Raw genomic sequence first — 23694 nt, 5'->3', positions numbered from 1 at the left:
TGTATGTAGGTGGGCATGTGAGCACTGTGGAGCTTTGGCTTTTCAGGGTTTTCTAGATTCAGCCTTATATGGACCATGCTGGTCAAAGACTGCACTCTGGGACAGGGCACTCTAGATGGGCCAGATGCATAATGAAGTCATCAAGCTATTAGCCCACTGGGGATTAAAAGGAATGTGATGCGACCAACTATCCCAGACCTACTGCAATACTGGCTTACAAGGGTATTCTGATACTGTAAAGTTAAGGTGAAGCAGGGGCTCCCGAAGTCAGTCTCACTGCGTTCAGTGCTTTACAGTGATGTTTGCTGTGGCTGACTCTTTTCATTTGCTGTCACTCCCTGTCTATCATGGGAGACACGTGTTGTTTTTATTTACCCTAATCTAGTGATCAAATCTGTCGAGAACATAACTATGTGAGTTAATGCTTCCAAGTCCCAGTAGTTCCCAGAATCATGAAGAAACCTAATCTTTCTTATCTGACTACCACAGGGATGCCCACCCCTGTACCCTTGTGACACGGGACTTCAAGGTAGGGAACCTCTGCTAGTTGCTAATTCCATATAGAGATTGGTAAAGATCACAGATATCAACCACATTTTAGTTTTAAAAACTCAAACAGCCTGACCCACTGGTGACGCCGACATGAAGAGTGGACTGGGTGAACCTGTACAATAAGTGGTTTGCAACCTTGATACTTATGTTAAATTGATGTTCTATGAATTAAAGTTAGATATTGGTACTTAATTAGTTCTGTAAAGTCTAGACCTGGCTGGATAAGCCAGGTGAATATATCAGGTGGTAGACTGAATGTAGACAAGCATTACATTTGTGGTGCTGAGGAAAACTCCTTTAAATCATTTTAAACTCGGGGTGATGACCTTGATTTGGTGTCATGTAGAAATAATGTACACAATACTGGAATACCTGCATCTTCTGCTACTAGGGACATGCATAACTGTTGAATACATGCTTATCAAACGTCAATAGGTCCAACTTTTTAGTGCTATTTGATTTGTATCCGAGGTAACCAAATATCCCCGATTCCACAGGTACCTGCGGGACAAATTCCAAAGTCTCATACTCACATTGACTGTAGGAGATGTGTTGCTGCTTTGCAAATAGCAATGAAAAGCGTGAACTTCTCTATGCTGGCTCTACGTTTTCACGCAACCAATCCAGTATGCCGGAAAGGGATTTAAGGACATCAAAAGATGTAGAGAGAGCTCACAAAAATAATAAAGCGTGCCATGTTGTATTTTGCGTATATATGGGTTAAGCATACCAGGAACATGACATCAGTGCTCCTGAGTCTGCACGTGAACCTATAGAATCTAACATTTTGTCAGTGTTTAGTACCAGGTCTCTTTTGTTACTCCAGCAATGCTGATGTGGAAGCTGAGCAACACAATTCAACAGTTAGGCCCTCATTACAAGTAAGACAGAATAGGGTGAGGTATTTGACACACGTGGGAAATACTGTTACTCCGGACGTAGTATTTACCACATATGATAAATACCTTCTAGTCTGACTTTTTAACTTGCAAATGAGACATAACATGCAGAATTGCAATTTACCAAACTGAATTCGGCAAGGTTTGCCTTTTTTAGGGGACTTCATCCACCGTCCCACCGTTTGACCTGCAGGAATCGCTCAGGGGAAACCTGTGTGGGTGTTCTAATTAACATTCAATTTAATTCAGTCAAGTTATATATTCTTTTGCGGTTGTTTTTCTTTAAAGCATATACATTCCATATTGTTGCTACTAGGGCACGAAGTGCTGCAAACAGGCACTGTGTTAGTGGTGGGGTGCAGGATCTTAGCAGTATCACACTGTATTTTAAACTTAGGTTACAAAAGTGAGTGGATATACTAGATGATCTGTTGGAGAAAGCCGCTGTATTTGCAATGGGGTGTGATGTCTTAAACACTTATTGTTTATCTTACTGCACCCATTCAATCTAGTGAGATCAAATATAGGCCTTTTGTGCTTACTCATAAACGAACCATTAATTGTCAAGTAAGCTGTTTACGATGCTGTGATGTACATGCGCACAAGCGATTCCTTATTGGCTGCCTCAGAAGCTCTTTTGAAGATAGCAAAAGTGTACTGTTGTGGATTTCTGGATGCTGGTATCTTAAATATGTTTTTTCTTATCTTTGGTAAGGTATGTTCCCACATTGGAAAGAAGGTTATCTGAAATTCAGGGATCCAAATTTAAGGAGACATAGCTCTAGTACCCTGTTTGTATGCTTGATACAGCTCATGCCACATTTACCAAGTTATAGGAACTTGATGTATGATCACAACCATATTTCTTGCTGGGAGACTGGTGGCGGTGGGTCACTAGGGAGTTTGAAAGCTCATTATAATAATTATGCATGCGCCTAGTACAGATAGACACGAGTTTCGACTTTCAGTTGTTTCACCACTAATGGTTCTTTTTATGCTTACATTTTCGGGAACAGTGATTCTAATAGAATCTTGAATAAGGAATGTGGTAGGAACAGGTTTTTTTAAAGCCTACAATTTCAATTGCGGAAGACTGCATTAATTGATGGCAGTTCATGGCACGTGGAACTACTGGAGGCATTATTTATGGAGCTCGTTGAGATTTCCTATTGGCTAATGTCTGGAGAGAGTAGTAGATCCCCCTAACTGAATGTTAAAAAAAAAAACACACTGGCATAGTTTTTCACCACTCCACCGTGTCTATGCCCCTAACATTTGGTAGGTGGGCTCTTCAGAGGCTTTTATAACGATTCAAGCCAAAATCCATCTTCAATCCTGTTTTTAAGTTTGATAGTTGGGATGCCAACTAAGCCTTCCATTTAAACAAATGGCGTTTAGTAAGCAGATTTCACAGTATAATTTCAATTTGAAGTTATGTAGCTTGGCTTGAGTGTCACAAAACAATGTGGTATCTAATTGATAGTCAAAAGTATCCTGTTGGATTATCGACTTAGATGTATGAACTCTCTAATGGCCATATAATCTTCCATGATCTTTAAGGTGCCATGTAGAGTTTTACGTCCTCTGGGTTACATGAAATTCTTGAAAGGAAAGTTTGCACTAAATAATAGTTTGATGACAAAAAGCAAGGCATGCATATATTTTTGGAGGTTGATTAGCCGAAATTCCAGAGGTAGCAGAAGTTTGTGTCTCACTTCAGCAGCAGAATCACAGAAGTGGGGGATCCCATACTTTCTCCCGCCTCCCTTGGCTTCTTTGCTCCTAGCATGTCTGTGGGCATCTGGATTATCCCATGGCAGTGGTGAGAGGGTTATGCTGACCAGAGCACCACAACTGAGGCACTAGATAAGCCAGTGGAGGCTCGCCTATCTAAAAGGGCAAAAACAGAAGAGTTCAATAAAGATGAAGGCTATGCCCATGAATGAGATCGGCCACGCGAAGTAGTCCCTAGTGTGATTGACACCTGGCTTTAGCTTAACTGAGGAGAAATTAATCCGCACCAGTGCAGCCACAAAGCCGAGAGGGTACTCCATTCAGTTTTTTTGCACAGCTGATTGTGTGACAATGTCCATTCCTAGCTGTCATGTTGAGATTGTACCAAAACGCTTAGGTTATTCCTCGATGTGTCACTTGATAGGGTTGCTGTGGTACTCCATACTTACTATTGAATACATGCACCTCAAAGCTGATGTGCAGCCCCACCCAAATCTAGCTGGTCTGTAGAAAGGCGATTTCTCTCTCACCCAAATTTGAATGAAAAGCGAACAAAATGTCTACAATAGGGTGCTTTAAATACGTAGTGCTGCAGGAAACTAAACATCCACTGGTGTGAATATAAAATGGAAGTACACAGTGCTCACTGTGACCCTGCAGAGCTGTATGGCATCTCACCAGGTTGCATATCAGAAACGATTGGCCTGAAGACACAACTTCTGCTCCTGTGCAGTTCACTGTGGAATAGCACAGAATGTTTGAAAGCCTCCAGGACTGCTTGGGGTTGTCTAGGGCCTGGGAGGTCCTAAAGGTGTATTCTTTAGCTGCACATAAGATGATCAGGCCACGATGGCACAGTTGCGGGTGCTACAGTGTCAAGAGGAAGTCTGCCATAGAGCATCTAAAGTATTTTGAACAGCACAATACCCCCATTCCACTGTTGCACCTTTGTCCTTTTTAGATAGGAGTAACAATGGGGGCTGCAATGAAAGTACTGATCCCGTAACTCCACAAAACCAACAAATCCTACTGTGGGTCAGCTTTGCGGTTTCCATTATTTTGAGTTAAGTAAACACATTGCAATATTTGGGGAAAATTTGTGAAATAGGTTACTGTGATTGTGCCTAATTTGATCCTGGTGGGCTAGTTTTATTTCTGGTTGGTCGGCGCAGTATGATTGAAGGACAGACGTTACTATACCACATCATGTGACACTAATATTTGAATGCAGTTGTCATTTTGGATGCTCACAAGGTATTTGATTCAGTGGAGTGGTTGTTACTTGTTTGTGCTGTGCTCGGGATTGCTGTTGAAAATGACCTTGAATCAATTATGAATTTCACACTTGGCAATATTTAAGTCAGACGGAGAGATGTGAAAATAATTAACACTTTATAAAGGAACCATGCACGGATGTCCTCGTCACCCCTTTTTTTTGCCCTTGTCTTTGAGCCTTCAGTATGTGTTTAAACAGGGAGAAACATATGCAGAAGGGAATTCCGTTTATTGGCACATCTCCATAATATTTTTATCTGCTTTCTATTCATTAGTTTATATGAAATCCCGGATGATATTCTCCCCATGCCACCTTCACTTACCTTTTATACGCCGACTTGGAGGATTTACAATGTAATCCTATGTTGGGGAAGTCATATCTCTATTGAAGATCATGGGGTTCAGACTAATAAACATGCTTTTTACATCAGACGACCTTCATGGACATCCATGAATGCCTGAAAGTCGAAATCCACAAGTGGTTTGTTTTACTTATAAATCAGCATAGTTACAATATGCTTTACTAATTGCACAAGCACACGTTACCTTTCATTGCTTTATTTACTCTGAACTACTCTCACATTAGGTATTGGAGTGGGGAGTAGCCTTTTCACATTTGTTGGGAATATGCTCATATGGTCACAATGTTTATATGGAAGTGAAACAGACACAGTGTCAACCAGGATTTAGACTATGACTAAACTAATGATAAAGGAAACTGGCATTGCCCATAACTATCCCCACTTTTGATGCCCCTGGCTTCAGTAGGTCTATTAAACCAGTGTTCATCAAGCCTGTCTCCAAGAAGGGAAGTGTGCTATGGGGAAACCTTTTTTTGGCAAAATGTTTCTGTTCCTTGACAAATTTATATTAGAATGGTAACATAGTGCAGATCTTGTGTGCATTTTTTCCTCAGAGTAGCATTAGAATCCTATCCTCCTTTTTCTGGTGAAAGTGTTAATTAATTTGTTTATGGCCAGCAGTCGGTTGCAAACCCTGTGTGTGCCTGTGTTTGCATGCTCTGGCACATCAAAACCAGACCTGTTAGCTTTTCCAGTGCTTGTTTCAATACGGAAACAAGAAAAGATCTCTCTTGGGTGAAAGTGAACTCTTGAATGAACTCCTTTATTCTAGAACTGCCTTCAAGGTAGCATGCTGAAACATGAGCTGGCACCCCTGGTGCCCAAGAGGCTTAAATGAGGCTTACTAATTCCTTGACTTTCACTTATTTGGGAACAGACAAATCAGCATATGAAACGCTCCTCCCTACTTTATTGATAAAATAGAAAAACAAGCCAGGAAAGTACAGAGGGAAGCACTTATCTCTGCAAATGAACCCACAGGGCCTATTCAAAAAATGCATTTTGTAGTATGTTATTAGTGCTACAATAGTACTACTAGCGTGCTACAAAATGATTTTCACAATCTTACTTTTGAAGTGCCTGCCTCTCCTATATTTTTCCTTGTTGAGATATCCAGCCTGACTGAGCTTTTGCACACTTAAGGATACATTTTAAGTAAATATTGGAGGAACCGAGGAGGGTGGCTGGAAAATGGGGAATACTTATGATTAAAAGGGAATAAAAAGTATTTTAGGAAGGAGGTTAGAGAGGAACACGCTTCGACCAATTAAAGAATAATCTCATTGCTATTCACAAGCTTCACTTCTAATATTGCTGCAGCCAAAGAGAGACACAAAAAGTAGTAAATTACTCCAGCTCAGAGCAGGAGTAAGCCTAGCACCACACATAGCCAGCCACTGGTTCTGCAACTCCCTCCCATAGAAAAGTATGGGGCTAGAGACTTAAAAAAAAACATTGGATATAAAGTTACATTCAAGTACTCAAAATAATTTTTAAAAAAGTTAACTTTAATTTAATGGCTATCCCGTCCGATGTATTGCAAGTTCCATTATATATCTCCTATTGAACTTGTTATATGGCAGACAGGATATTCATCCCATGTGTGACAGAGTGTCCCATCTGCCAAGAATGTAATCAGACCCGAAATCTATGAAAGACAACAATCCCGCAAAGACAACATTCACACCTAACAACAGGTAACACCCGGTGAATGCTTTGTCTGTTTGGATGTACTGTTTAAGAGACCTGGATAATGGTCAGCACAGTTTGGCAAAAATGCAGTTATATTGTCAATCACAGCACAGGTGTCATGAGAATATAATATGAAGATGAGGCTCTTGACAGCATTTTCGACAACATTCCAATCCAAGTTTGATGTGAGTGCACTTTACTGGGTCAGATTTGTGGGTTTTCAAATTTAAACTTGCAAATTACCCATGAATGATTTTGTGAGTGAAATATGAAGTTTTAGCAAATCGACCCCCTTCTTTTTATTACTACAGCTGTTAAAACTGTTATTCTCCTCCAAGCTGTCGACTAAACTGGTGCTTCAGTGTTTCAGAACTGATCACAAGAACAATCAGTGGCAGCCCGTCCTTTAGGGCAGAGGGGCCATGTCCCCCCAACTTTTGCCCCCCATGAAGAGTGTCTGTCAGGCTGAACAAAGGTCAGCCTGACAGACACTCTCCGTGTTCAGCTCAGGCATCCAGGAGCAGACATGCGCGATTTGTGCAGACTCCTGGTTGCCTGAGCTGAACTTTGCTGGGCTGAGGTGGTTACAGCTCCTATGGGCGTGACCTCCGTGGCCCAGCAAAGGTGCCTCGAGGCTCTACCCTGGGTGACGAAGAAAGCGTCACCCATTGACACTCGCCCTGGGCGCTTCAGGTTTAAGCCCTAAAGCGCCCAGGGCGAGTGCCAATCAGTGACACTTTGTCACAGAGTGGGGTGGGGTCAGCAGTCTCACTGACCCCATCCCACTCTGTGACGAGGCTGGGACTGCTGCCTTCCCTCACTGGTTTACCTAAGGTCAGTCAATGAGGGAAGGCAGCAGTCCCAACCCTCCTGGGACCTGGAGGCTGAAGGTAAGTGTGTGTGTGTATGTGGAGATATTTCAAATTGAATGTTTGGTGCGTGCATGCATGTTTGAATGGTATGAATGTTGTTAATGGATGTGCGTGCGTGTGTGAAAGAATGAGTGTGTGCGATCTTTTAAAAAGAATGTTTGGTGCGTGCATGCATGTTTGAATAGTATGAGTGTTGTTAATGGATGTGCGTGTGTGCCTGCGTGTCTGTGTGTGAAAGAATGAGTGTGTGTGTGTGTGCCCTGCCTGCCCCCCTCCCTCCTAAAGCTGCCGGCCGCCACTGAGAACAATTGCTGTAGGTGTAAGCAGTTTGTTTACTTAGTCTAGCCGGCATCCGCCATATCCTGTTCGAGATTGGACCTAATTCTGTTTGGACCAATAATGGAAGTATTACTACATCAACAGCTATCCCAATTATGACAAGAAAGTAAACTCTGAAGATACAAACCCCATTTATAAGACCCCATTGAGCAAACACGTACCCAGAGGCTGAAATAGTGAAATAAGATTAAATTGATCAGCCCTTAAATGAGAAATCTTTATTTTAGGTTCAGATTGGATGCCTCACCTCTGCAGCATTTCAACGTGAGGTAGTCTGACTGTATTCTGGCAATCTAGGTTTATGTATTAGTAACTGTAGTGGTATTTCCTTCTCTCATATCTCTTCTACCAAGAACAGAGGACGCGCAGCATGAGACTTATTTTTGTCATTTTTTGTGTGACCAGTAGGAAATGTGTTTTGAATATGCAAAAGTTTAAAAGTTTGGCAGGTCATAAAATAGCACCGCCGATGTTATTCAGTGTGATAAAGAACAATTTCATACCTTTGGTAGCGTTCATATGAAATAGGTATTAACCATGGAAGTAAAGTTTTTCCACAGCTGTTACTACACAAATTGCATGTTTTCTCTTCTTAGGTTGTTCTACATGTCATGGGGAAAATGGAGAGTTGCATTGCTCAAGAGAGTTAGTGGCATCTTTAAGCGTAAACAGCCATCCTTCTGCTGAGACAGGTACAGTAGAAACTAGTGAGTTATTATTGTAAAATATTTTATTTTTCTCTACTCATATTTTCAGTTCTGGTAGATGACACACATGCCAAAACATGTATTTATTTAAGGTAATTGTAAACTGTACATTTCTGTAGAGCAGCTGAGGGTTTCATAATAGAGCTTAACGCCTATAAACACCCTATTTTGACTAAGCAGGAGAAACAAAAATTACTTAACAGATCTCTGCACGTGGTAGCTTATTACTGTATAACTGAATAATTAGTATTCTGTATGGAATGCTGGGACTGGCTCAGACAATCAGAATGCCTACATTGCTAGCAGTAGCTGTGTCCGCTTGCACTCTGTGTTCAGTGTGAGTAAGAAGTCTGACATGAACCAGATTGAGTCAGTATGGTCTGTTTGTCGGCCCTCTGTTGGGTGAGATTGGGGGCAGGTGCTAATAGCCTTATTGCCCACATTCCTTTGTGCATGAATAACTGTTAATTACCTTGTCCCCACGCTATGCATCATCCTAGAACTCAGACCCATATCCCTGGGGAAGGCAACTTACAGCAGTGAACACCCTGTCCAAAAAGGGCTGCCCTGCAGAGGTCAGCAAGTAACTCTTAATTGATGTATATTTTTATGTTTGATGGCATGTGTAGCTGCAGATACACATGCTGTGCATATCCCGCCATCTAGTGTTGGGCTCGGAGTGTTACATGTTGTTTTTCTTCGAAGAAGTCTTTTCGAGCCACGAGATCGAGGGACTCCTCCCCTTTCGGCTCCATTGCGCATGGGCGTCGACTCCATCTTAGATTGTTTTCTTTCCGCCATCGGGTTCGGACGTGTTCCTCTTCGCTCTGTGTTTCGGTTCGGAAAGTTAGTTAAATCTCGGAAAATTTGACGGTATTGTTGACGTTCGGTATCGGGTTAGTTAACGCAGATCGACACCGAATCACGAAGAGCTCCGGTAGCCCTTCGGGGCTTCGATTCCCCGCGTGCGTCTTCAAGGCTAATGGAACGGACCCCATTCCGCTTCTGCGCCGAATGCCACAACAAGTATCCTTACACAGATCAACATCTGGTCTCTAACTTGTGTTTGTCCCCCGAACACAAAGAGGATACCTGCGAGGCCTGTCGGGCATTTCGGTAGAAGAAAACCCTTCGGGACCGGAGAGCACGAAGGCTTCAAATGGCATCGGCGCCGTCAGGACACCGCGACGTAGAGGAAGAGGAGACTTTCTCCATCGCTGACTCGGACTCGGACGAGCCCGAAACAGAGCAGGTGCCGAAAACCGTGAGTAAACCAGCCCCGGGCAAAACTCACGCCAAAATCATGAAGGCCCAGGGGACGCCACCGCCGGCAGGCCATGGCTTAACCCGTACAATTGGTGACCAACCATCGGCACCGAAAAAGGGCACGCACGTGTCGAAGTCTTCCGACTCCGGTCGAGATCCCGGCACGCAGCATACTCGACACCGAGAACCTGGCTCAGACCAGACTCGACACCGGGAGACCAGCTCCGACATAAGTCGGCACCGAGATGTCAGCACACCGAAACCTAAAAAAGTGGCTTCGGAGCCGAAAAAGACTGTAGAAAAAGTTTCAGTACCGAAACACCCAGCTTCGGAGCCGAAAACAAGCTCTTACTCTGAAGAACAAGGCCTTTCTGAACAACTACAAGGCCATAGATTTGGACAAGAGATAGAAGCAGGGGAGCCAGATTATACGCAAAAGCTCCATATTCAAAAGGAAACAGGGAAAATAAGAACTCTCCCTCCTATAAGGATGAAAAGGAAACTTGCTTTCCAAGACACAGAAAAACAACCGAAAGCAAAGGTGGCAAAACAAGTAACTCCACCACAGGTTTCGCCACAGCCATCACCGCACCACTCACCGCAACCATCACCAATTGCGACCCCACCTATGATGCAATCCCCAACGTACACAGGAATGAGCCATGATGACCCAGATGCATGGGATCTATATGATGCACCAGTATCTGACAATAGTCCAGACTGCTACCCAGCGAGGCCATCACCACCTGAAGACAGTACTGCTTACACGCAAGTGGTGTCCAGGGCAGCTGCTTTTCACAGTGTGACACTGCACGCTGAACCGATTGAGGATGACTTTTTATTTAATACTTTGTCGTCAACACACAGTCAGTACCAGAGTCTTCCAATGTTACCAGGGATGTTGAAACACGCTGAACAAGTATTTCAAGAGCCCGTCAAAGGCAGGGCCATCACACCTAGGGTGGAGAAAAAGTACAAGCCTCCCCCTACAGGCCCTGTGTACATCACGCAACAACTGACACCTGACTCAGTAGTAGTAGGCGCAGCACGGAAAAGGGCTAATCCACACACCTCTGGAGATGCACCACCACCCGACAAAGAAAGTCGAAAGTTTGATGCAGCGGGGAAAAGAGTTGCAGCACAAGCAGCCAATCAATGGCGCATTGCCAATTCCCAGGCTTTGTTGTCAAGATATGACAGGGCTCATTGGGATGAAATGCAGCACTTTATAGAACATCTGCCCAAAGAGTTCCAAAAGCGTGCACAACAAGTGGTGGAAGAGGGCCAAAGTATCTTGAACAACCAGATACGATGGGCAATGGATGCAGCAGACTCAGCCGCAAGAACTGTGAATACAGCGGTCACTATTCAGAGACACGCATGGCTACGCATCTCCGGATTTAAGCCCGAAATCCAACAGGCTGTGCTTAATATGCCTTTTAAGGGACAGCAGTTGTTTGGGCCGGAGGTGGACACAGCTATAGAGAAGCTGAAGAAGGACACGGATACGGCCAAGGCCATGGGCACGCTCTACTCCCCACAGAGCAGAGGCACATTTAGGAAGACACAATTTAGAGGGGGGTTTCGGGCCCAGAGCGCAGAACCCTCAACCTCACAAACCAGACCCACATACCAGGGCCAGTATCAAAGAGGAGGCTTTCGGGGACAATAAAAAGGTGGACAGTTCCCAAAAACTAGAGGGAAGTTCCAAAGCCCAAACACCCCTCAAAATAAACAGTGACTTCAGTGTCACAAATCCCCAACACGTAACACCGGTGGGGGGGAGACTTACAGATTTTTACCAAAACTGGAAAGATATAACAACAGACTCGTGGGTCCTAGCCATTATCCAACATGGTTATTGCATAGAATTCCTAGAAATTACCACCAAATGTGCCTCCAAGAACACACAACATGTCCAAACAGCACATGGATCTATTACAACTAGAAGTCCTAGCGTTGTTGCAAAAAGACGCAATAGAACAAGTACCCAATCATCAGAAAGGAACAGGTCTTTATTCCCTGTATTTTCTAATACCCAAAAAGGACAAAACTCTAAGACCCATCTTAGATCTCAGAACACTAAATCTTTACATCAAATCAGATCACTTTCACATGGTGACACTTCAAGACGTAATCTCCTTGCTCAAACAACAAGACTACATGTCAACATTAGATCTCAAGGATGCGTACTTCCATATACCCATACATCCTTTGCACAGGAAATACTTAAGGTTTGTAATCCAAGGAGCACATTACCAATTCAAAGTGTTACCATTCGGGATAACAACAGCACCAAGGGTATTTACAAAATGGCTTGCAGTAGTAGCAGCCCATATCAGAAGACAGCTCATACATGTATTCCCGTATCTAGACGATTGGTTAATGAAAGCCAATACGCAGGAACGGTGTCTTCAACACACAAGATACGTCATAGAAACCCTTCACAAACTAGGGTTCTCACTAAACTACCAAAAATCACACTTACAGCCGTGTCAAATACAACAATACTTAGGAGCAACAATCAACACAAAAAAGGGATTGCCACTCCAAGTCCACAAAGGGTACAAGCATTCCAAAACGTAATACAAAGCATGCACCCAAACCAAAGGTTTCAGGTAAAATTAGTGATAAAACTATTAGGCATGATGTCCTCATGCATAGCCATTGTCCCAAACGCAAGATTACACATGTGGCCCTTACAACAGTGCCTAGCAACACAATGGTCACAAGCACAGGGTCAACTACAAGATCTAGTGTTGATAGACCGCCAAACATACACCTCGCTTCAATGGTGGTATCCTGTAAATTTAAACCAAGGGCGGCCTTTCCAAGACCCAGTGCCTCAATACGTGATCACAACACATGCTTCCATGGTAGGGTGGGGAGCACACCTCAACCAACACAGCATCCAGGGACAATGGGACACTCAGCAGAAACAACTTCATATAAATCAGTTAGAACTACTAGCAGTGTTTCTAGCGTTGAAAGCATTTCAACCACTAATAGCCCACAAACACATTCTTGTCAAAACAGACAACATGACTACAATGTATTACCTAAACAAACAGGGAGGGACACACTCAACACAGTTGTGTCTCTTAGCACAAAAGATTTGGCATTGGGTGATTCACAATCACATTCGCCTAATAGCGCAATACATACCAGGAATTGAAAACCAGTTAGCCGACAATCTCAGTCGGGATCACCAACAGATCCACGAATGGGAAATTCATCTCCAGATACTACAAACCTACTTCCAAAGCTGGGGAACACTGCAAATAGACTTATTCGCAACAAAAAAAAACGCTAAATGCCAAACTCGCATCCAGGTACCCACAGCCTCACTCCAAGGGCAATGCGTTATGGATGAGTTGGTCAGGGATATTTACTTACGCTTTTCCCCCTCTCCCACTCCTTCCGTATCTCGTAAACAAATTGAGTCAAAACAAACTCAAACTAATACTAATAGCACCAACTTGGGCACGACAAGCTTGGTACACAACACTACTAGACCTGTCAGTAGAGCCTCATATCAAACTGCCAAACAGACCAGATCTGTTAACTCAACACAAACAACAGATCAGACACCCGAATCCAGCATCGCTCAATCTAGCAATCTGGCTCCTGAAGTCTTAAAATTCGGACATCTAGACCTTACACAAGAATGCATGGAGGTCATCAAACAAGCTAGAAAACCTACTACAAGACATTGCTACGCAAATAAATGGAAAAGATTTGTTTATTACTGTCATAATAATCAAATCCAACCATTACACGAATCCGCAAAAAACATTGTAAGCTACTTACTACATTTACAAAATTCTAAGTTAGCTTTTTCATCCATTAAAATACATCTCACAGCAATTTCGGCCTACCTGGAAATTACACATTCAACTTCACTATTCAGAATCCCAGTCATAAAAGCATTAATGGAGGGTTTAAAAAGGATTATTCCACCAAGAACACCACCAGTTCCTTCGTGGAACCTCAATATTGTATTAACACGACTCATGGGTCCACCATTCGAACCCATGCACTCTTGTGAGAAACAATACTTAACCTGGAAAGTAGCCTTTCTAATAGCTATCACATCTCTCAGAAGAGTAAGTGAAATACAAGCCTTTACCATACAAGAACCCTTTATACAAATACACAAACATAAAGTAGTTCTACGCACAAATCCCAAATTTTTGCCAAAGGTCATATCACCGTTCCACTTAAATCAAACAGTGGAACTCCCAGTGTTCTTTCCAGAACCAGACTCTGTAGCTGAAAGAGCATTACATACATTAGACATAAAAAGAGCACTAATGTATTACATTGATAGAACCAAACAAATTCGCAAAACAAAACAATTGTTTGTAGCTTTCCAAAAACCTCAAGCAGGGAATCCAATATCCAAACAAGGCATTGCCAGATGGATAGTTAAGTGTATTCAAACCTGTTATATGAAAGCAAAGAGAGAACTGCCTATTACACCAAAGGCACACTCCACTATGGCCTTTCTAGGAAATATACCAATGACAGAAATCTGTAAGGCAGCCACATGGTCTACGCCTCATACACTCACTAAACATTACTGCATGGATGGTTAACAACACAACAAGCCACAGTAGGACAAGCAGTATTAAGAACATTATTTCAAACAACTTCAACTCCTACAGGCTAAACCACTGCTTTTGGGGAGATAACTGCTTACTAGTCTATGCACAGCATGTGTATCTGCAGCTACACATGCCATCGAACGGAAAATGTCACTTACCCAGTGTACACCTGTTTGTGGCATGAGACGCTGCAGATTCACATGCGCCCTCCCACCTCCCCGGGAGCCTGTAGCCGTTATAAGTTGATCAAAATAAAACTTGTACATTTGTAAATATCTCACTTTTAAGTCACATTATGTACATACATACTTACTCCATTGCATGGGCACTATTACTATATACACAACTCCTACCTGACCCTCTGCGGGGAAAACAATCTAAGATGGAGTCGACGCCCATGCGCAATGGGGCCGAAAGGGGAGGAGTCCCTCGATCTCGTGACTCAAAAAGACTTCTTCGAAGAAAAACAACTTGTAACACTCCGAGCCCAACAGTAGATGGTGGGATATGCACAGCATGTGAATCTGCAGCGTCTCATGCCACAAACAGATGTACACTGGGTAAGTGACATTTTCCTTATTGAGGTTTAATATATTTTCATGTTTGGTCATCTCAACTGGTACTGCAGCAACCATCCCAATCCTTTGAGGCTGCAGACGTAACAGAGGCAGAAACCATTGTCTAGCAAAGACAACAATCTTCCAATTTTCCCTCCTCTGCTGCAGCAGAAACTAAGCCAATTCAGTTTAGCTCATGCCTGGTTGGTAGGAAGTAGAAAATGACATTTCCATGTGAGCTGGAGATCTATCCTGTTGGACAAGTGGGTCTTAAATATTGTTCAAAGGGTTTATGCCCTGTCCTTCCACATCAAAGCTACTTTTGGCAGAGCATTCAGAAATTCTGATGAAGAAAGTCCATTGTTCAAGAGTGTCACTGAATTGGTGCTGGATTCAAAGGAGGGAGGAGGATGCTACTAGTGTTACTTCCTCGGTACAAAGAAAGACGGAGGCTTCAGGCCTATTTTGGACCTCTGGTTGCTGAACACCTTTTTAAAGAATGGCAGATTCCAAATGTTTACTCTGGCTCTGATCCTGTCAGAGCTAGACCAAGGAAATAGAATAGCATCCCTGGATGTGCAGAACGTTTATTTCCATACACATGTTCTGCAGTATCACAGGTGTTAACTGCGGTTCAAGGTGGACCTGGAATGCTTTCCACTCATCATACTCCTCTTTGGCCTTATCTCGGCCCCTCAGGTCAGGAAAGTGATGGTGGTGGTTGCTGCACCCATTCAGAGGTCTGGAGTACATATTTTTCTGTCCCTCAACGACTGGCTGATAAAGGCGGGCTTGCCGCAGTCATTCATAGAATGCCTTCAGATGATGGCTGAACTCACAGCATTGTCAACAACTCAAATTCCCACCTAAGCCCACACAAAGGTTTCCATTCATAGAGGCAGTTCCGGACACAAAAGTGTTCAGTGCCCTTCCTCTGCCATGGAGAGTCTGGGACATTCAGGGTATGATCCCATTGTTTTGGGATTAGTCCTGGCTTTCGGAGAGGACAACTATCAAGCTTGTTAGGCTCCTGGCCTCCTGCAACCTACTCATCCCAAATGCTAGGTATCATGTGGGACACGCATTGGAGCCTCAGATCCCATTTGGCCTGGTCATATAAGCCTTCCCAACAACCATCAGAAGGAGACAGGTGCGTGCCTTCATAGATGACATGACCACCATGTGACCCTAAAAGGGTGCCACGTTTTTATATCTTCTGCATAAAGAGCAATTGTGTGGATGAACAGTTCTTTGCAATGAAAAACAAATCAGTGCAAAAGAGGACCCTTACTCAGTGGAAAATCCTATTCATCCCACCAGGGCTAGGGCTGCCACATGGGCCTTGATGAGTGGAGTGCTTGTTATAGCAATATGCTAGGCTGCTCACTTGGAAGTGTATATGCTCCTGAAACGTTGCTGCCTTGACAGTCCAGTCTGGTGGGATGGTCACGTCGCCACCTCGGTTTTGCAAGACATTTTGGTCTGAGTCTACTCCCAAGTCATTCCACCTTTGGGAGATACTGCTATGATATTTATTTTTAAGGTGAGGAATCTGCAGTTAAAAGCATACCCTCAGAAGAAACAAGTTACTAACAATTGGTAATGCTCTTTCTGGTGGATACCCTATCTAACATCAGATTCCTTACTGCCCTCCCACTTTCCTCTTCCATGGAGTGGCGTCCTTCTCATCTGCAAAGGTCCTAAGTTAAAAGATCAGCACATTGTTTCAGACGGTTTATTCCACACTCGGCCTCTGAGGCTTTGCTAAGAGAAGGATTTTAGAAACTAACGTTAGCGCACAGGAGTGATGCTTAAATTTTCCTTTGCCCTGTCACTTCTGAAGCAGTATGAGCCACTGCATGTGATACTTACTGGCCCTAGTTACTGGTGCATGGGAAGAATCTGTGGATCTAGTCTGGTACCAGGCAGTATTCACTGTGTGTGAGGAGTCTGCAGTCAGATAGAGTATCCGACAGAACAAACTTTATGAAAGGTAATTCACTTGTATAATAGGTACTACCTGAAGAACATGTTGTAGAAAGCAAAACATCTATTGCACACCCATTTCGCTGAAACTTAGTAGTGCCTTTGAGTGGATAGGTAAGTTTTCTGTATCATGACCAGATCTGAACCATATTTCTCAGGGTAAACCAACAGCATCCTTACCTTTTCTATTATAAAAGTTTTGTTACTTTCCAGCTCATGAGCCGATTGCCTGATCTTTGGGAGACATCTGTGCAGTATTTTTTTCTAAAAGCTGACACGTACCACTGCTGTCCAGTGTGTTATCCTCTTCACTTTGTCTCTTAGTGTTGTTGGTAAAGAAAAGGGTTGACTCAATCTTTTCACCTGCCTCATGGCCCGCACAGCAACCTTTCTGCTTCTTTTGCCTCTGGCCTTTAGTTCCATTGTAGTTGGGCTCAGTTCGTAGTGAGTCCATGAACAAGGCAGGTCAGTTGGTCACTTCCCCAGTTAGGTTGTCGGTCTCTTCCACTACATGACACCAAGGCACAAAGAACACTGTAGTGGATGCTTGTACCGTCTTATTACAATATCAAGATATAGGTATTGCCCTTCCTGCTCTCAAGGCACAAAGCCATCTGGCTCAGTACTTAAGTGAGGCTTGATCGCCATCAGCAGACGGAAATGGCTACCTGCCTAGATCAGTCAGAATAGCCAGTGTCAGTCACCATCTGCCACACAGCTCCTCTTCCTCTCCACAGCTATTTCCTCAGAATTGGCCACAGGAGGGGGGCACCTGGCTCTAACACATGGTCTCAGGCACCACTCCCCCTCAGCAGGTGGAAGCTGCAGTGCAGTGCCCCAGAATGCTTGCAGTCATTTGCCAGCGGACCTTCTCCCTCAGCCATTGCTTGGATTCTGGCAGTGCTCAGAGGATGAGCTCCTGGTATGTGGATGCACAGCATAACTGTTTTGTGGGCTGAGCTGCACTTAAGTGGACATCTTTGGGGACAGCACATCAGCAGGCCAAATATTTATTAAAATTTACAAGACCCCTACACTATTGTATTAAAACTAGAGGAACAACAAGGAACCACTTATAACAAATTATTCTTAAGTGCATAATACATCTTATTAACCACTGTAAATCGAAACTGATATTGCAGTGTGGTAATCCAGTTTAGGTGTCAAGGAGATTTGAAATACTGAATCATTCCACATTAAATGTATTCCAACAAATAAAATAACAAGCTACAACAGATGTTAAATTACATGTTGCATTTCTTACTTTTCAACAATACACGAGTCAGTTTGTGGATCAAGAACAATAGTCATTGAGTTATACCACCATACCACATCCAATTTATTGGCAAGTTTGGGACATTCAAGTGTCTCCTTATATAAAGTGGTGCAGCAGTATCTGTTCCCCTGAATGAACTTAACCATTCACCAACATGTTTACCCACCGCAGTTGACAAGTAACAACACTCATCACTGCTTTAAATATTTTGCATTCATAGGCATGCTTTGTGGAGTAAATAAATAAATGTATTGTGGTGTCAGGGCCATAATAATTTCTCAATTTTTTCTCTTCAGAAAATCATTGTGTGAGCCGGTGTGTGTCTCAGAGGTGCATTCTATCAGAAGAGGAGCACCGTTTGCAAACTGGAGAGCCACAGCTAGCAAGGCATGTACTTCTCTGCTTACTCCTCGTCGTAGGACTTTTTGCCGTAAGTATTAGAAGATATCCAGTACACTAAGGCTTTTGCTATTTAAAGAACTAGAATTAACAGGCTTACTAAAAATTAATGTGTATGTATTAATCCCCTTTATACTATTTCCCCACTGATATTTTGCATTGTTCAGAAACATGTTTTAGAAGAAATGTTTGCATGGACACCAAATCAGCAAAATGACAGCGGACGCGGAGTCTTAAAATTCCATAGATCCTCTGCTCCACTTTTAATAATTCCCATTCCTCACTATTATACTATCCCTTTTAAGAAGCCTTTATGCCCTGTCCTAACTCACAATATTACCGCCTCTCGCATCAACCTGACCCCTTCACTTACCCCTCTGTAACAATTTCACAGCTTTCCAAATGTTCACTTCCTATTCTTCATTTCATCAGTCTTACCTTTTGCCTGGTACCCTTTGCTCACATCTAACCTTCACCTTGAGCCCCTCTCTGTCCTTTCATCATCCCTCTACTACAGTTTGTCTTGTCGCAGTCCTCTCCATTTTCTCTGCCTGTGTCTCCTTTCACCTTCCTCTGTGTTGAATTCCTTAGCCCATGTCTCTTTTCTCTCTTCCCCCCTCGAGTCATTCCCAGTAATTTCACCTTTCATAAACCTCCAACTCTACTCCATTTTCTCATCTTCACCTGCCACATTTTCTCCACTTTAACCTTACTTTCCTTTCTCCCACTCTCCTTTTTCAGACCTTACTGTTAAGAATACACTTTTCAATTCAAAGGTTCTTAATAAACCCTAATTAGGTTTGTAGCCTGTTTATCCAACCTCCTCAGGCAATGAACCGATCGTAACTGACGAACATTTAAATCTCCCCCAGAAGCTAGACACTCAACCTCAAAGTGATTGTTGCCACATTCCAGCCAAGTGATCAAGTGCAAACCACAACACATCTCCCTCCCTTATAATATCATATCAGAAAACAACAGTTAAAAATCAATATTAAAATAATGAGGTTCTAATGAAACAAATTACATCATGGAAATAATATGTGTACAAAAAGAAAATTAAACATATTATATACATACATTCACTTATGTATAACAGTAGAAGGTTATCTCATTTAATAAAATTATTCCTTTCATGACCTAATTATGTCTGTAGTTTGAAACTTTCCCCATTACATAGTCCTTGTGCCAAGTAGGTTTATATCTCTTTTTTCTTAACGAAACCTCTTCATCATCATTTGAATCTTCCACCCCATTTTCTTTTAGAGATGTCTTATTCAAAAGAGCATGCTGTGCACAATTTTATATTATTTTATTCGTACTTTCTGCAAAATCATTGGCTTGAGGTGAATAGAGGGATGTCTTGAAATGAATTATTGACAATCCCTTAAGAAAATTGTTCATTTCCTTGGATACAAACTGTACCCCATAATCAGTTATAAGAGTTTTCAGAACACCCTCCCTAGAAAATTCTTTGTTTAAAAATATGATTACTATTTTAGTGTTTACCGTAGCCACACACTTCTTGACTACCCACTCAGAGGTATAGTCTACCAGCAACATAACATATCGTTCATCATTAGTTAGAAGATCAAATGGCCCTGCTATATCTAGAGCTAACTTAGTCGATGGCTTCACTGGAACCTCACAGGTGACAGAAGAACTGTGAGGGTTCTTTATTTTGTCATTATTCGCACAATGCCAAAAATCATTTACCACCACTTCAACCTCTTGATCCATTTTTGGCCACCAGTTCCATTCATGCAAACAAGCCTTAGTCAAATGTATATGTAAATGTCATTCATGAGCCAAGTTAATTAACTTCTGTCTTAAAGCATCATGAGGTATCACCCGTTTCCCCTTAATACTTTCCCCTCACTAATGCTAACTTTGTATCATACCTTCAACTATAGCTATCGTCTCTTTCAAAGTGGAATTTTTTGCTAATACATTTTTTGTACTTTTACATTGTCTGTGCACCTGACAATGTGGTCTCTGACAAGAGAATCAGTCAGTTGTTCAAATTCGCATGTACGAGCTAACGTTTTCAAGGCTGCAAAATACATGCCTATTTTCTCATGTTTCCCATGCACTATCGTGAAAAAATTGTGCCTTTCCAGTACCTTATTAATCTGTGCACAAAATTGTACTGTAACATCATTACAGACATGTCAAAAACATTCTGTATCACCCTCCCCATGACCAATGATGATTTTCTCCAAACTCTCATACACATTTCTCCCTTCTATTCCTAAATTATGTAATAATACAGCTTGTTTGAGAACTGACGAAATTATTTCTTCCCCAATCACAAGTAAGAATGAATCTAATATCTGCTTCCATTTTTTTTCATTGCAAAATAGGATCGCCTTTATCTGAAATTAAATGAGAATGTTCAGACATATTAGCACCTGCCATAATGTCTGAATATTTGCTTTGTTAGTAACACTAGAAGTACTTTGGGCTAATAACTTACTTCTCTGGTGGTCAAAAAGGACCACAGTATACTGATCACTGAAATGAAGACCAGCAAATAAGTAGAAAAAAAAATGAAATTCTACTTCACTTATTGTCAGCAGATAATTGATATCAACGGTGTGCAGATCACCGATTCATGTCAATGATGTGTGGATCACCGCTTGTTGCTGGGTGATCCCCGTGTCAGTAAATAATTAAATATTAATGGTGTGCGGATCACTGCTTGTTTCCGAGTGACCCGCTTAAGAAGGATTCATCAAAAATGGGCATAGGCATTTACGATCAAGTTTTCCTTAGTACGTAAGAAGAAACGTTGTTGCAACGAAACCGCTTGCTCTCCAGTTTTCACGTTCCCCAGCTTTATCCAATCACACTAGAAAGAACATCACGTGCTCACAACATCATCATATTGCTCACAAACAGCAACAAGAGCACACCTCTCTCCCGACACAGTGGCTTCAACCAGTCACACGCACACCAAGGTTCTGCTCACACCTCGGCTCGGTTCAATGCCTTCTGCTGGTCTCCAAATGCGCCAAAGTTCCGCCCACACCACGGGTCAGCAAAAACATACACAGAGGTTCCACTCTCTCTTGGTGGCTCTCCTCTCACCTTGGTGTCCATAATATCACTTCAGAAGACGCTTAATATGGGTCGCGTGGGTTCCGATTCATCTAGGAGGTTGGCAACAGGTTTCTCTCATTGCCAGTTTTAAGAATACGCTTTTCACTTCAAATGTTCTTCATAAACCTTTAGTAGGTTCGTAGCATGCTTATCCAGCCTCCTCAGGCAGCAAACCCATCATAACTGACCAACATTCAAATCTCTCCCAGAATCTTGACACTGCCTGGAATGCTGTGACCTCAAAGTGATTGTCACCGCATTCCAGCCAAGTGATCTAGTGCAAACCACAACCATACCCACACCTCCCTCTTGCATACCCTTTGACCAGTTCCCAGTGATCTAAAACTCCCCACTTTTGAATTCCCAGTGCTGCTGTTTCTTCCCTTTCATTTGTTCAGTGTCACAGGTCTCTCATTATTTCTCCCTGCCCATCCAATCTCTCACCTTCAATTTCCCCTCGTATTCCCATTTCCTTGCTATTTCACACAGACAGACTCCCAAACCGTTCCAACAAACAAAAAGCTTCCTAAAGAAGAATGTAGTTTGAAGTAACAGAACAAACACTGAAAGAAGTGCAAAGAATGTATTTTAAACATGTAAAGCACATGGGGTTTCATGTGCTGCTGCAGTGCGAGGTGCCAGTCCCAACAAGGCCAGCAGAGAACACACTCATAAAATTAGATTGAGAAGGAAATAGTCAAGGAAAACAAACCACTTTCTAATGACCATAAAACATAAATGTTTTCTGTTCTAGTCTACTTTTCCGAATAGTGTGGCTTCTGAATGGCATGCATTTTTGGATATTTGAGGAACTAGTAGGCTTTTGGAGGTGCCTAAAGACCTATGCAAGTGCTGGTAGGGTTTTGTGCACTTCGAATATTTATAAGTGATTAGTGCTCAGATGGTCCAAGCTCACAGAATGGCAATGGCTTGCAGCAAGGCAGGCCAAAATACAGAGTGAGGAAGTCCGAGAGTCCATGCACTGTAGACAGACAGGAACACACATATCCCAACAAGCACTGGAGACCAAATACAGGGAGAGAGGCACTATATATTGATTCTGCCAAGTAAGACCCGAATATTGGCAAATAATGAATGGTCTCTTTGTGGGGTAGGGACTTGGAAGAATGCATTATGGTCACTGAAAAATTAGATGTACTTCCTCATATACTGCATCAAATAAGAAACAATGAGATGTGACCTCTGAGGCTCTCCATTAAAAAATTACAGACGTCAAAAAATTAATAAAAGTTTGAACATTTAAGATACAAATATGCCTCAGTAAAAAGAGCGAATGCAGAAAAATCTACAAACTACTAAGATGCATGTGATGAAAGTATGGCAACACTTCAGCTGTAGAGGAAAACCATATTTTAAACCCTTGATTCACTATGCAAGCCACATACTATAGGACATAGGCATGCATGATATCTAAATGTCCTATTTGTGAATAGTGGCTAATACTGTGGTGAGAGACTAGAATGTAGGGATGCAACATTGCCAGAGTACATTGGGTGTGCACAACACAGGAGCTCAGGACCACTGCAGGCATATCCACGTCACAGTGATTTATTTTAATTACTGTGACATGCATATGTCGGGGAAACAATTGTGTCACACATGGCTGGGGACACACTGGCACAACACGCATATCACACACATACAAACATGTCATTGTGGTGTCATCATTCATTACCAAATGAATTCTGGCACCACAATGAGAGTACATTCACATTTGACAAAGGTGTCCATGTGTGCGCATTGCAATGGGACCTGTACTGGTAGGTTTGTGCTCTCTTCTGTGTATGTAAGTCTGTATATGTGTGTGTGTGTGTGTGTGTGTGTGTGGGGGTGGGTGGATTGGCTGGTTGAGAGAGCTGGAGTGCGTGATGTGGTGTGTGTGTGTATGTGTGTCTCTTGCAAGTGAGACCGATGTTGTTGTGTTGCTGTGTGACACATTCTGGTGAGTGTTGTTGTTGTGCAGCAGACATTGTTGTGATGTGTGTAGTTGTGCTTGTGTGTGTGTGTTTCTGTAAATGAGTATGTAGTTGTGTGGTTGTTGTGGTTGT

The 23694-nt window shown here is 42.5% G+C and overlaps 1 protein-coding gene across 4 annotated transcripts in view; it reads left to right on the top strand.

Moving 5' to 3' along the window:
• Positions 1-23694, top strand: part of GPR155 (G protein-coupled receptor 155) — a 363043-nt gene that overhangs the window by 292451 nt on the left and 46898 nt on the right. For 2 of the 4 annotated variants that reach the window (XM_069225375.1, XM_069225377.1), the window contains exons 11-12: positions 8322-8417; positions 18421-18554. In XM_069225375.1, coding sequence (XP_069081476.1) covers positions 8322-8417; positions 18421-18554 — 230 coding nt within the window. Of the gene's footprint in view, positions 1-8321; positions 8433-18420; positions 18555-23694 lie in introns of all 4 variants that reach the window. The other 2 variants (XM_069225374.1, XM_069225376.1) reach the window with 1 other exon arrangement.

The sequence above is a fragment of the Pleurodeles waltl genome, chromosome 3_1, assembly GCF_031143425.1.
Source record: "Pleurodeles waltl isolate 20211129_DDA chromosome 3_1, aPleWal1.hap1.20221129, whole genome shotgun sequence".
NCBI lineage: Eukaryota > Metazoa > Chordata > Amphibia > Caudata > Salamandridae > Pleurodeles > Pleurodeles waltl.
Note: the sequence above shows the minus strand (reverse complement) of the source record. Positions and strands in the feature narration are given on the sequence as shown.